The sequence below is a fragment of the Dinoponera quadriceps genome, unplaced genomic scaffold (genome assembly GCF_001313825.1).
Source record: "Dinoponera quadriceps isolate SergipeBrazil2010 unplaced genomic scaffold, ASM131382v1 scaffold120, whole genome shotgun sequence".
Taxonomy (NCBI): domain Eukaryota; kingdom Metazoa; phylum Arthropoda; class Insecta; order Hymenoptera; family Formicidae; genus Dinoponera; species Dinoponera quadriceps.
This window is the reverse complement of record NW_014554309.1, coordinates 2,696,310-2,710,428: the sequence shown is the minus strand read 5'-3', so window position 1 is coordinate 2,710,428 and position 14,119 is coordinate 2,696,310. Positions and strand designations below refer to the sequence as shown.

The 14,119-nt window shown below is 33.0% G+C and overlaps 3 protein-coding genes across 6 annotated transcripts; 1 reads left to right on the top strand and 2 right to left on the bottom strand.

Annotated features, from left to right (window-relative positions):
- Positions 1 to 491: 491 nt before the first annotated feature.
- LOC106745436 (probable cytochrome P450 305a1) lies at positions 492 to 8,758 on the bottom strand. Of its 2 annotated transcripts, none has more exons than XM_014621045.1 (10): positions 8,611 to 8,758; positions 7,224 to 7,409; positions 6,838 to 7,137; positions 3,819 to 4,073; positions 3,257 to 3,494; positions 2,559 to 2,718; positions 2,021 to 2,141; positions 1,542 to 1,722; positions 1,175 to 1,431; positions 492 to 847 (listed from the first exon to the last, which is right to left on the bottom strand). In XM_014621045.1, exons 3-10 carry the CDS (start codon positions 6,929 to 6,931, stop codon positions 669 to 671), a joined length of 1,485 nt encoding a protein of 494 aa, XP_014476531.1. In that variant the 5' UTR covers positions 6,932 to 7,137; positions 7,224 to 7,409; positions 8,611 to 8,758; the 3' UTR covers positions 492 to 668. The 2 variants fall into 2 exon arrangements, with proteins under 2 accessions (XP_014476531.1, XP_014476523.1); XM_014621037.1 differs by having other exon boundaries at positions 8,617 to 8,758.
- A 948-nt stretch (positions 8,759 to 9,706) lies between these two features.
- On the top strand, positions 9,707 to 10,432 carry LOC106745463 (cytochrome c oxidase assembly protein COX16 homolog, mitochondrial). The gene is made up of 3 exons (XM_014621086.1): positions 9,707 to 9,946; positions 10,038 to 10,149; positions 10,266 to 10,432. The coding sequence occupies exons 1-3, from the start codon at positions 9,855 to 9,857 to the stop codon at positions 10,329 to 10,331; spliced, it is 270 nt and encodes an 89-aa protein (XP_014476572.1). The 5' UTR covers positions 9,707 to 9,854; the 3' UTR covers positions 10,332 to 10,432.
- A 377-nt stretch (positions 10,433 to 10,809) lies between these two features.
- Positions 10,810 to 13,931, bottom strand: LOC106745376 (exonuclease 1). Of its 3 annotated transcripts, XM_014620948.1 has the most exons (8): positions 13,691 to 13,931; positions 13,435 to 13,554; positions 13,019 to 13,280; positions 12,715 to 12,930; positions 12,356 to 12,640; positions 11,193 to 12,221; positions 11,004 to 11,110; positions 10,810 to 10,900 (listed from the first exon to the last, which is right to left on the bottom strand). In XM_014620948.1, exons 1-8 carry the CDS (start codon positions 13,849 to 13,851, stop codon positions 10,882 to 10,884), a joined length of 2,199 nt encoding a protein of 732 aa, XP_014476434.1. In that variant the 5' UTR covers positions 13,852 to 13,931; the 3' UTR covers positions 10,810 to 10,881. The 3 variants fall into 3 exon arrangements, with proteins under 3 accessions (XP_014476434.1, XP_014476425.1, XP_014476444.1); XM_014620939.1 differs by having other exon boundaries at positions 10,848 to 11,110; XM_014620958.1 differs by lacking the exon at positions 13,435 to 13,554 and having other exon boundaries at positions 10,861 to 11,110.
- Between the last annotated feature and the right edge of the window lie 188 nt (positions 13,932 to 14,119).

Genomic DNA, 14,119 nt, shown 5'->3' with positions numbered 1-14,119 from the left:
ATTCTAGTACCGCTCGATACCAAGCGAGCGCAGCACTGTTTTTTCGGATCGCAGTGGACAGATTTGGACTGTGATCCTTTTTCGGTGATATTTCGATGATAGATTCTTCAATGTTTCTATTTTTCAGGTGTACATTATTTTGATTTGGAAAACTCGAGCGAACACGGAAAACCAAAACTAGAAGCCTACGATGGCTTCACCATATCGCCGAAATTATATTACGTCTAAATCTTGTAATGATTTTTTTTTTAATTTTAATTTAGAAGATAGAATCAGATGATGCGCGAGCGCACTATAATGATATATTTGGACTTCCACGAAAAGAGTCGAATACGTTGAACTTGCAAAGTGACATCTAACTAACTGTGTCGCATGATATCGCACAGGAAAATAAATATTTTCAAACATTTATACAGCAAAGTATATTTTATTAATATTTTAATTGAAGAATTTTTTCTCTCACAATAAACCGTAAATGTAAAATAAATCTATTATTCCATAATCCCTTTGTGAAATATTAAAAAAACTTATTTAAAAATATTTCGTATTCATTTCATGATCAGAAAAATACAGAGAAGAGAAATGTATACGCATCGACTCTATGTGTATATTTGTAAAAATTAAATTTTTCAAATTTAATTTTTGATTATCAAGTTCATAATATAATATTATCGTGGAACAAGTAAAACTTTGTAAGGTTTTGGCGAAATTGTTAGGCCGGAATTCAATACCAGCTTGACGGATTCTTCACATGATATCGGAAGTAGTCGGTATTTTTGCATCACACCGACGAACAGTAAGAAGATGGCCGATTTTGCCAACGCTTCCCCAGGACATCTTCTTTTTCCTGGAAGATAATTTCGCATGAATTGAGAAATGTGTGATGATAACCGAGTTAGAAATTGGACGCGCACGATTTTAATCGCAATTGCCTATTGTAACTATTCATTGAGCAGAAGATTCCACACAAGCAATAATGAAGGAAGCGTCCGTTTTTCTCTGTTGTGAAACACATTTCGATGGTATTTTATAATGCCATGGAATCCACCCGGATGGAAAACAACATAGATAATTAATATGGGAATGATTCCAATGGAAACCCGTTAACAGAATTTCATGGTATTTTATCGCAATCTTCTGTAACTATATTTTCTACATGTCATAAATTACCAACCTTTCCCGAATGTTATAAGGTTAGCATCCGATTGATAATCACCATCCTTCATAAACCTTTCCGGTTTGAATGAGGTAGGATCGGGATACAATTCCGGGTTCATGTTGTTAGCAAAAATGTTCATAAGAACGATGGAATTCTTCGGCATCGTGTAACCTCCGAGAGTCGTGTCGGCGAGAACACGTCGTGGTCCAATTATAGGCGTAACGACCCACATACGTTGGCACTCAGTCAGCAGAGCTTCCGTGAAGGGCATTCTGCGAGATTAATTGCAAATTCGACACAACTTATGTACACATCCTCTCACAAACAACGTTGATTGAAATTGATCCTTCGTATGAATAATAATAAGACTTAGTTATCGTACTTGGGCCTATCCTCCAAATTTGGAAATCTCTCTGTGCCTATCACTTTGTCGATCTCTTTGTGCAGTATATCTTGCACGTCTTGGTGCTTGGTCATATGCAAAAAAAGGAAATCCAGCGTTGACGTTGTGTTGGTAGTGCCAGCGATGAAGAAGTCGACCAGTGTAATGAAAAGATTGTCGTCTGAAAGACACGGGATAGATCGTAAAAGGGTGATCGAAACGCAGGAGCTTGTGACAAGAACAGTTTCTTTCGCGTTAATGCTTTTATTAGCACACCAGATCACGAGAAGGAGGAAACGTCTTCCTCACGGATACTCTTAACGCTCACGAAGAGTCGCGAGCATCGTCAATCTATGGAATGCAAAGTATCGCGCAACGTGTTCAAAATCCGTACATAATAAATGGTGAATGGAGGAAGTCATCGTATTGCACTTTCTGAGCATGTTGCGTGACAAATCGTAACGTCTTCTATGACATACCTGTGAAGATAGAAACATCCGTCTTTGTGGTTTCGTGCGCCTTCATCTCGCGAAGAAATAAGTCAATAAAATCCTTCTCTGCTCCCTCAACGTAATGCTGCTTGTGTTCATTAATGGTGGTCTGATACATGGAATCAATATAAGCGTTACCAAATAAAAAACAGAAATATTAAACTTGAAGATTATTCATGTTTCTCATTTCTTGTGTCTTGGACGAGTTCGTGCATGTAACGTCGAGTTCTTCATTTTCTCACAGAATTCTCATTATTTCTATTAATTTATAATAATGTTCTTCACGTAAAGTGATTCATCTTTTCTTCCCTTTAACCAGATGAATTGAAGTGGGAATTGATATTGTTTCGTGACCAAAGAAGCGAAATTAAAAACGGAAGAGAAGTAAGATCGCTAAATATATGTATTTAGCCAATCAAATTCACTCAGCAGACTAATCAGCTTTATTGTCACTTAAAAGATCACGTCATACATTCGTCTTACGTCATGTGCGTATTAAAATAAAGTTTAAAGTACCGTAACTCACCATTAACAAATGCTTCAGCTCGTTGTTTAAAGAGATAAGGATATTGTAGCCGCTGGCGTTAGGCATAATGTAACGGATCCACGGAAAAGAGGCAAGGATTCCGCCGGACATGTCAAAGGCTTTCGCGCGGCATTCTAATATTTCAATGAAATGCTGCAGCCTGCAAACATCAGAAAACCAGTGAGACAATCATAGCCAGTAGGTTTATCCGTCTTTTCTGTTTATTGGTCGATTCGTAAAATTGAAATCAAATGAGAACCTGATTCGAAAGGATCTGCCTGCATCTTTTTTCTTTAGCACCTGAGACAATTTCTCGGCGAGATAAGGCGAAACGGTTCGTAAGAATAAAAAAAACATGCCTCCGTCTTCATGTCCGTTCCACATAACAGAAGTATCCAAAATATATTATAAGGATATCGCGATATCTTTAGGATATTCCTATGTTGTATTTTTGACATTTCTACTATTTGAAATATATTTTCCAATTTCTTTTTATTTGCATAAAGTTACGTAACAGCCACCTTTGATCCGTATAAATGCATCTCATTTACGGATCAACAATTGATAAGTTTGAATTTGTTATATAAACTGAAGAAGTTATAAAAACAACATAAAAAGAGCAACCAGCAATCGAAAGATTATTGTGAAAATTGTAAATGATCGTTTCGATATTGATTTTATAACGATATATTACGTACTTCGTATTGTTGCAAATTTGTTGCCCCGCGAGCAAGTTCCAGAGGACATTTATCACAGCCGGTGCGATCACAAATTTTATCGTATGCACGTTGCTTTCCTTCAGTTTTTCCAAGATAACGGTCAGCTCATCCGCGAGTAATTCTCCCATTTCTTGTCTGGCGAAACCCACTTTCCTCAGATTTCGCATCGTCCAATTACGTAATTCCTTCCACTCCGCGCCGTCGTTCATTGTGATTCCTGACCTCAGTGATTTCAATTAGTTCGATAATTGCAATAATCGTCTAGATACATACTGAATTATACGAATATCCACATATGAGCAACGCGTTCACAAAATTCAAAATCTTCCTTCCAAGTGTCACATCATTGGCTGAGTTGCTCTGTATCGACACTCTTTTGTTCCTCAGCGTATTAAATAAAAACGTGACTTATAACAATTACGGTAGTATCGGGAAGTATTGAATTATATCGGTAAATCGAAAATAATAGTTTCGATATTAATAATGAAGGTGGAATGAAGGGAGTTTCACGGCTTTTAAAAGAGAAAAAGGATCATTGTACCTTTCTTCAGACCCAGGTTTCGCAACTTTATAAATTCGTTCCAAGGACGTCCATCGTAATTTTCATTGCTAAGTACTTCGTGAATAAGCATGTGGTCCGAAACAACTATGATATTATTACCGCCCAATCGTAAAGAAATGATACCGCTGCTGTAACGTTTGCAGATTTCTAGGAAAGCGTATTGTTGCCCACCGAGTTTTCGGCTCAACTTTTTCAAATAATATTGATTGCCGATCAATGGCCAAGGATAGGGACCTAAAAGTCAGAATTTTTCTTGCCGATAAGAAGACTATATTTTGAAAATACGTTGACTATTATCATAAGTATTGCAACCCAGCAAGCATGGCGGCGCATCAACTTGTCGTGAATTTTTCGTCATTAGTAATGCCATTAACGATTAATATAACATCAATGGAACGTAAGCAGGACGTCACATATCGATGAAGCCATTTCGTCTTAAAGACGTTAGTTTCTCACGTAACATGTACGTTACAAATGTCCTTACAGAAATCTATCCGTATAGCATACAAACGTTGAATCGATATCTCAGAAACATTGTATTTCATTACTACAAAATGTTGTATCTATTGCTGAGAAATGTGAAGTCAACGTTGAAGAAACATTGCAAAAACATCTGATGAATCACAATGTCTCGTAGACGTTGAATCGCAATGTCTCGTAGACATTTAACATTCAAAAAAAAATTGTTCTGAAAAGGAAAGACAGTCTTGATCGCTTGAATTTTGCCGCGCGGAAGTTGTTTTATATTTCGTACATGTTTTCTTGCATTCTAGCATGGATTCAATCTCGAGCGGCGGCCCAGCTGATCACCCGTCGTTACCGTTACTTGACTTTAACGATGAGGCAGCGAGCAATTAATCCAACGGTTATGACAATAACCGCATGCGGAGCCTGCGGAAGATTCTTGATCCAAACGGAATCATTCTTCGCTTATCAAAATTGATTATTATTTATTATTTTTGCAAAAATGCATGATTTTTTAAATATACTTATAACATTCGACATGTAAATGGGACATTATGTATAGGATATGACGTATAAAAGAACTTAGATATCGATTTCAAACGCATATCGTTAGAAATTATCCTAGTAAGCAAAAAATCATTAACACAACGCTATTACAGTGACATTTTATAACGTAGTAACGTTTTCTAATATATAGGTCTTAATGTTGTATACAACGTCATTGTTAATAATATTCAACCGAAACATTAAAAATAATATTTCTACATTTGATATTAATATTTTAGAATATTTTATTATCAAATAACAGTTTAAGAACATTAATGAAGTATTATGACAAAATGTTTATAAAATCAAGATAAAATCTATGTTTAAAAAGAATTATTTAATGTTTCTTGTTTACTAGGATCTATATATTCCGTCAAAGACGCGTTATTATGCAAATGATCACTATATATCTCATTGTTATATACGATAAAAAACATGGACGTAATGGCAAAACGTAATTAAGATAAGATTAAATTATGCAAGGACATCTCAGGACACTTGACGTAAAAAAAGTACGAGCTGTTAATTCCATTAATACGTCATCATGTATGATAGGATGTGTATGTATAAAGTAAAAAGTAAGTAAAGTAAAGTATGTATAACGTAATTAAGATAAGATTAAATTATGCAAGGACATCTCAGGACACTTGACGTAAAAAAAGTACGAGCTGTTAATTCCATTAATACGTCATCATGTATGATAGGATGTGTATGTATAAAGTAAAAAGTAAGTAAAGTAAAGTATGTATAACGTAATTAAGATAAGATTAAATTATGCAAGGACATCTCAGGACACTTGACGTAAAAAAAGTACGAGCTGTTAATTCCATTAATACGTCATCATGTATGATAGGATGTGTATGTATAAAGTAAAAAGTAAGTAAAGTAAAGTATGTATAACGTAATTAAGATAAGATTAAATTATGCAAGGACATCTCAGGACACTTGACGTAAAAAAAGTACGAGCTGTTAATTCCATTAATACGTCATCATGTATGATAGGATGTGTATGTATAAAGTAAAAAGTAAGTAAAGTAAAGTATGTATAACGTAATTAAGATAAGATTAAATTATGCAAGGACATCTCAGGACACTTGACGTAAAAAAAGTACGAGCTGTTAATTCCATTAATACGTCATCATGTATGATAGGATGTGTATGTATAAAGATTAAATTTATGCAAGGACATCTTAGAACACTTGACGTAAAAATAGTACGTGCTATTAACCTTTTATATGCCACTGTCGAGTTATCTCGTCAGCGGAAATCAATGCCTGCCGTGCCACTGTCAAATATACTCGCGTGATATTTTAGTGTGAACATATCGCGTGATATTTTAGTGTGAACATATCGCACCAAAAAAATTTCTGATCGCGTTCTAACTGCTCAGGCATTTCCTGCCTGTTATTTTAAGTTAAAATAAAAATAAAAATTCTAAAATTAATTTGGCACAGAGCATTTTGCTACTAATTCAGTAATTCGGCAGTAAAAAGGTTAATTCCATTAATACGTCATCATGTATGCTAGGAAGTATGTGTAAAGAAATTTTCTAATTGTAAATTCCGATTATGCCAATCGATAATTAACTTAGCTAGCGTTGTTACTATTATGGAAAATAAAGTTCAATTTGCTACTAAAAATATAATGAAAATTCTCTTATTCACTCTTTATAAACTTAATTTGAAATTGCTATTAGTATCAAGTATTAAATGCTCCGTTTTGCTAATGTATACCAAATTATTTTTTAAATCTTCTTTCTTATCTTTTTTCATCTTCTTATCTAGTCATTAGTAAAAAGCAAATTACATAGTTAAATATTTTTTCAAACAAATTACGCGTTATTATTTATTTATTATTGGACACGTGCTATATAGATAAAATGATTCAAACGATTAAAGTAACTATATCAACGTACAATAGAACGCAAAATACATTATTATTACTGAAAGTCCTCATACGAGAACATAAGTACTATTAAATACATTACCTGGTGGAAAATTTATCTCCGTCCGTTTTTGTTTTTGTAATGTGATAAAAGCTAGTAACAAAGTCAAAATAACTAGGATCAACGTCACCATCATGCCGTGGCTAATGCGTTCTCCGTGATTCAAATTCAAATCACTGGACGATATTTGGGAACGATCGTCTTAACTGCTCGTAGCAATTAATACCTTATCAAAATTAAAGTAAAGATCTTGTAATAATCGTTCTGGTCTATTATAATTTATCAGAACGCTGTTTTGTTAGCCTCTCATGTAACTGCCGGATATAGCAGAATGGTAATTATCTGAAAAATTATTTATGCACCAGAAGTCTACAGTCGGTGAATTTGGCGTCTTGCCTCTTCACAGAAAAAAACAAATTCGTACTAACTTCACCATGGTTGATCTGACACTATATAAGCACACACATTCAAATGCAGCAGCGTTCCGCTTCGTCAGTACGCATGCGAACTCGACTGACTACAGCGCCTGACTAAGTTTGAGTTATATAACTGTCAGCGACGTATTACATATAGCCTTACATCATATATATTATCCTTACTGATTGGATGAGATCCTGTAATGAATCACTTTACATAAAAAAAATGATTATGTAAGAAAAATCAAGGTTAACTTTAATATCTTCTCCCGTGTGCCAAATAAAAAAAATTGAAACTATTCGCAAACACAATATAAGTGTTATATAACGTAGAAACACAATATAAGTGTTATATAACGTAGAAATAACACATAATATATAACGGCTGTTATACTTTATTTGTTTGGATAACAATCGTAATTTTTATGTATTTAAGAAAAAATTTTGTATATATTCTTATAACTATTATATTGCTTTGCAATTTGCAAGTAACGACAAAATAACAGCGATATAACTTAAATATAACACGTTAAATAACAAGTGTAGTGCTTGAATTGTTTTAATATGTTTTTATATATTGTGTAATATTTTTTATATATTTTACAAAATATCGTTTTAATCCAGAAGTAGTGACCTCATTTCTTTTTTTATATAAACGATCACCAGTTATTTAAACCCTAATTAAAAACCGCTAGTATTAACAGAATATAGCATATTATCGATAGTTCTATGATTTATTATTATTTAGAGATATTGCAAATATAGATTTACTCCATACTTTTTGAAAAAAGTGAGGAGAAACCCAAAGAATATTTAAGAACCGAAATAAGCGCATTAAAGGTTTTATTACGACTATATTTCGAATGAATAAAAATATCTATTTAAAAAGCACTATTTTATATTGCCTATTTTTGATGGGATAACGTANATATATATATATATATATATATATATATAACACTTATTTTTTATAATGTAAAATAAGGCAAAAATGGCGGTCATACAAAGTTACCAATATTGATTCAGGATTGTAAAAAATTATTAATTTTTATATTTCTTTATTGTATTATATAAATATGTAACATAAACAATAACATAACATAAACAATAATTTTAAAAAATTAAAAATTTTTAAGAATATAGATATTTTTTATATTTAACATTAAGTAAAAAATGTAGTTTAAAATATTAATTTCATTTATAATAAATGTTAATGTTAACTATATATGTATATACATAATATTATATATATTAGTTATAATGCAATAAATAAAAACATTAGACCTTTACTTTTTTTCTAGGTATTATTATCGATCAGTGATATAAATATTGCTTAATGCTTACTGGAAACCGGAATAAAATTAACCTCAATCAAGCTTATCTTGCATTCAATACGAACTCTTACCGTCTCTCTACCGTAAATCTTACGACAGTTGCAACGTGAACGACAATCTTGAGCTATTTTGTACCCCAACGAATTTTCACAGACTTATGAATAAGACGGATTATAGCCTATTTTTGTTGAACAGGTTAGGTCTCTACATGTCCAAATGTAAGATAGGTATTGGTTCTCGTCAGCCAAATAAACTCATTGCAACGTGAGCTTCTTTTCCTAATCGCTAGGGTCTGAAATGACCTTAACTCTAATAGCACATTTCATTGGCGTTACAATTAGTCCGTTCTTTATAGTTGTATAGCTGAACTGGTGCAATAAATTGAAGTAAGAAAACGTATGCTTGTCTCACTGCAATTTATTTCACTAATGCAGTTATAAAGAACAAAGCTGCATTGCAAATAGGAGATTTTGAATTCAGAAAACACATTTTACATTTTTATTTTTCTTTAAATATACGACAAAGATAGGATAAACTGCACATAGTTAATTGCACGTTTTCTGAATTCATGTTTTGCCATAAAATATTGTACATGTAAAAAACATATCGATTTAAGATTTATATATTCTAATGAACCCAATCATTGTTTCATATATAATAAATACTATATTCTTACAAAAATGTCCGCATGCTTTAACAAGGGAACCTAGGCAAGCCGGAAATTCAGAAAATTTTGAACTGTTGTGCAATAATTGTTGAATTGTGTGCAATAGTTCAGAATTAGCAATAGGGTAGTTCATCCGTAACACAAAACAATTTTCTGTTTGGAATTATGCATATATTTTACAAATTTTACCCGTTATCTGTGAGTCAGCGTTTCTCATTTTTTTGCTGTTCTGGTAAGATATACAACATACTAAAAATTAAAATGTCTTTTTTTTGATGCTCGACACTAGAAATGGGCAAAAGTATCGGTGTTTGAAAAACGTTGAAGTTCGTTAATGAAGGATGTATCGTTCGAGTTTGTCGGATACGTCGATCGGATAGTCCCTAACATTTTCTCTAGATGTAATACTATCCCCAATGAGCGACATCGATGATTTTGTCCATACCTAGTCACGTGGCTACACTTGACGTTGGTTTCAGCATTCCATGAATTTGCGCCTTAAGATTTTTACGTGGATTGAAAGTTAATGGAAACATAAAGTGCATCGAAATAGAATATCTTAAAGTCTATAGCACACATATCCACCTATGTGTATGGTCTGTCGAATTTGATATCAAGTAAAACATCGAATTTGTAAAAAATATGATTAAGCGTAACAATTTAAGATATGGCATACCGTTTATGATTTTTATCTTTGGTGGATTACTCGGCCTTCGAGAATTTGCAGAAATACGGTAATAATATAAGTACTATATAAAGATGCACAATGAAGTTTTATGTGCATTAAAATTGTGCCATCATTTTATCATTAAATTCATTTTTTAGTTACAAATACAGAAACACTCGATACGTAAAAGATGAAGTAAAAGACGTGGGAATTTTGACAAAACCAGTGGAAGAGATTACGTTAGAAAAAGAATATGAGAAGTTACAAAAGGTACGATTGTCTAAAAATAAGGTAATGTAAAGTTATCTGAAGATAACTATAGTCTCACAAGTTCAAAGGATGCAATTATTTTCCCCACTGTATATCGTGTTATATCCTTTATTCAGGTAGACATCGACAATTGGGAAAATACACGAATACAGAGACCATGGGAAGAAACGAATACAAAATAGTTTGGTTAAAACAAAACTCTACTGTTACTTTATCAGTATAATAACCAGATCAATTCGTTAGTCTTCGAAACAAGTATTTATTGCGAGTATTTTTACCAATTTCTTATATATTATGTATAGTATATATGTATAAAGACACACACATGTTTTCACATACTTGTCACAGATATAACAGAATATATATGTATATAAAGATGATATAATTTTTTTGCCATAAACTAGGTTTTCCACTATGATTAGGATATAGCTAATACTTTGCCATTGTCTTATATAATAGTTGATTCTGCACCAGGCAGGAATAAACTTGAGCAATTATTGATCTTCAATTGGCAGTGTGTATGTGAAGCAGCAAAATGATAAAACTCGAAATGAAATTCTGGGTTTTCCAGCTGGAAAGCGTATTCTAGCAATTTTTTTTTAGTTTGGACATTGGAACTCCACTCAACACTTCATTGAACACATTTAAAAAAAATGCTGTTAGTCAATGTTTATGTGTATTACACGATCTCACAAGACCGCATATAGTCCAGGATTAAATAAATTCGTAAACTTAATATTTAAGAGTCGACCTGTATGAAAAGAGAACAGTCTATAAATTTGTTACAATTTTTAGCATAAATTATATCCTTATGTGTTACATACACGAAATTAAAGAAAAACATTTTTCCATACCTTTTTTGAAATCCGTACATGCTTAATAAATTTTGCTGGTTAGGAACTGATGACAACTGTCTAGTTGGACGTGTTTGTTTCGTTATTGAATTAACTTTAGGTGATGCCTAAGAATAAAAAAATTTGATAATGAATTAATAGTTCTATATATATATTCCGTTAATCTTGTTTGTATAAATTTATATTTACCGATTTCGGTGTGATCTGTTTTTTAGAATTCTCTATTCTTCTGCGCGGGGTGACCTGATAACTTTTCATATTTGACCATTTACGCAAATCTCCTCGTAGTTTACTCGTTTTCTCGTGATCAATGAAATGATCGATATGTTTTACGTTTGAACTTAATGCTAATGAATCATCTGAGACATAACTGTCATTAATTCTTGTACACTGTATCGTTGACGATATTTCAGTTATCCTGTCGTCAGAATATGATCTTTCATGAACATTTTCGTAAAAATTAGTTAAAAATTCATTTTGATTCGTGAAGAGTGTATCATTCATATTTTCCGCTGAGACAGTATTTTCTATGGAGCTTAGTTGTTCGTGACTTGTTCTACTGTGTACATTACGTATATCGCCGTCCGCATCTGCAATTATATTACATCCTACATTACTTTCTGAATTAGCAACTTCGGTGTTATTCCCTAACTTGGATATATCGTGCTGTTCATTATCCTTTTTCGAGAAGTATCTGCTTTCTACTATAGTATTCTCATCTATGATAGTTCGCCTGATGCGCATTAAATTTCTTCCTCTTTGACGATTATTTCCACTAGATAAAACACTGGGTGAAGTCATGAGTTCCGATACACGTTTAACAAACGGATTTCTTTGCCTGGATAATTCCGGTGACATATTATTTTCTAAGCTTAAAATTTGCTCCGATTTCTGTTCAGGACTGGCAATTAACTTCGTATCTTGACAATTATACATATCCAAGATATTTTCTTGAACATTTTGACACTCCAAAACATTATCACACTGCGCAGTCAGGTTGTTATTCAATTTTGACGGGACACACTCGTCCTTTAAAGAGTCCCTTTGTAAAACCTGTTTTCTTTCAGTAATGACAAACGAGTTGGTTATTGCATTTCCAAAAATCGACGTGTGATTCTTTCCTTTTGATTTATCTCTCAATTCATAGTTGCCTGACCAAATGCTGGTGTGATTTATCGTTATTCGTCCTGTTTCAGTACTTCGCTTCCTTTTTTTTTCCTACAATATACAACCAAGTTCAGACACATTTTGATAGTTCCATTTTGATAGCACCATATTATTTGTAAAGATCGTATATAATTACGACATAGCACCGTAGTTTAATCGTGGTTAAACAGTTCAAAGTTACTTACAATCTTATCTGGATTAAAATTATGGAGCATTTTCAAAGTGCACGGATCGCAATTGCCAAGAGCCAGTTGTAAAGCGAGATCCGCGTTTAATTCTTGCCCGGCATATCGTAATTGATCTTCAGTAATATCAGTTGTTGGCGGACTCAAGCGCACTTGTTTTCTTCGTAATGGACAAAATACCAACTGATGTTTAAATGTTATATCCGCTAATATAAAAGCATCCCTATATTCCTGGGTCACTTCTAACGACTTCATGTTGAGAACTGATCCAATGCGTACCAACGCCTTAACATTGAATTAATATCAATTAACATCAAGCAAACGTTTTACTTTGAAAATAGCATAACAAATTATCTAACCTTGTGAATATTAGGATCTGTATTTCTTGTGATAAACTTTTGTGCCTTTTTCAAACCAATACCAGGGAGAGAAGGTAGATAATCGCAACCAGACAGAATGCAAATATAACGTAGTTCATCCATGTTGAATTGTTCAGGTCGCATATCCATTGCCAGGTGTAATCGGTCTTGTTCAATCAAAACTCCATTTCCATTGATGTCCATTTTAAAGAATATCTATAATTTTTTTTGGTTTATTTGAGCATGAACATGTGATTATAGTAATATTAGCAAGTCCAAAATTAAATAAATTCTTGAAACTAACTTTTTTGCATCCAAACAACGTCAAGTCACTATCTTCTGTAATGACAACATCTGCTATATTACTGATATTTAAATATGCCAATTGTGCATCAGCTTCGTAAGGAGCTACAATGCAATCAATATTCTCACTCTGGCAATATTTAATTAATTCTAATGCCATTTCATGAGTAATATCTATGGCTCGTTTTAACAAATTCTTTCCTTCATTAGTCTGACCCATTTTTATCAACTCAAGTGCTTTGCGGCGATTCCTTTGTCTAGCCCTAAGAGATAATATAGCAGTATAAATTAATATAAATCTTCCGATGATTTATATAAAGCTTAAGATAGACCTAAGTAGATTTATTCCAATTTAATCAAATCATTGGTTTATTGAAGATTAGAATATCCATATAGTAATCCATGTTTCTTACTTACTCCCGTCTCTTAATTTCTGTTTTTTCTTTAGCAGGCAAATGCCGACCATCAAACACTAAAATTGGCTTTATATTATGTTTTAAGAGCATATTTATAAATTTTGTACAATACAGAACATACCTATAAAAAAAAATGAAAGAAAATAAGCGTTAATCATTATTAATACTTTAAAGAGAAAGAAAGGAGAGAGACACAGATAATGAAAGATGGAATGTTGAAAAGACAAAGAATGTCAATATAAATAAAGTTACTTAACGCATTCGTTGTTTGTCCCATCATCACTTTCTCAGCACAAGAAAATACACCTTTGTGTAACCAACAATAAGTATCGATTGCCACGGTGTCACCAGAAAATTCGCTGATATTGGTACGTTTAGAAGCCTTTTCTAAAAGTGGCAACAAACCGGTGATACCCATTTTTACAAACTTCTTTGGTTCGTGATCTATCGAGAAACAAAGGAGCACACAAGTATCTTGTCAACGTCTGTTCACGTTGCCGCCAGATTTCAAACCCGATTTACGTATTCTCTAGTGTATCATACATGCATACCGAATATTTAAAGCCTCTAACTGGGCGACTTCAGCGCGCGCCACATCGAGTGCGGTAACCTCCTATACTTGGAGAAAATCGATAACAATCGATTGATAATAGTCGATTCGTCGGACATGCAGCGACGCTAACGTA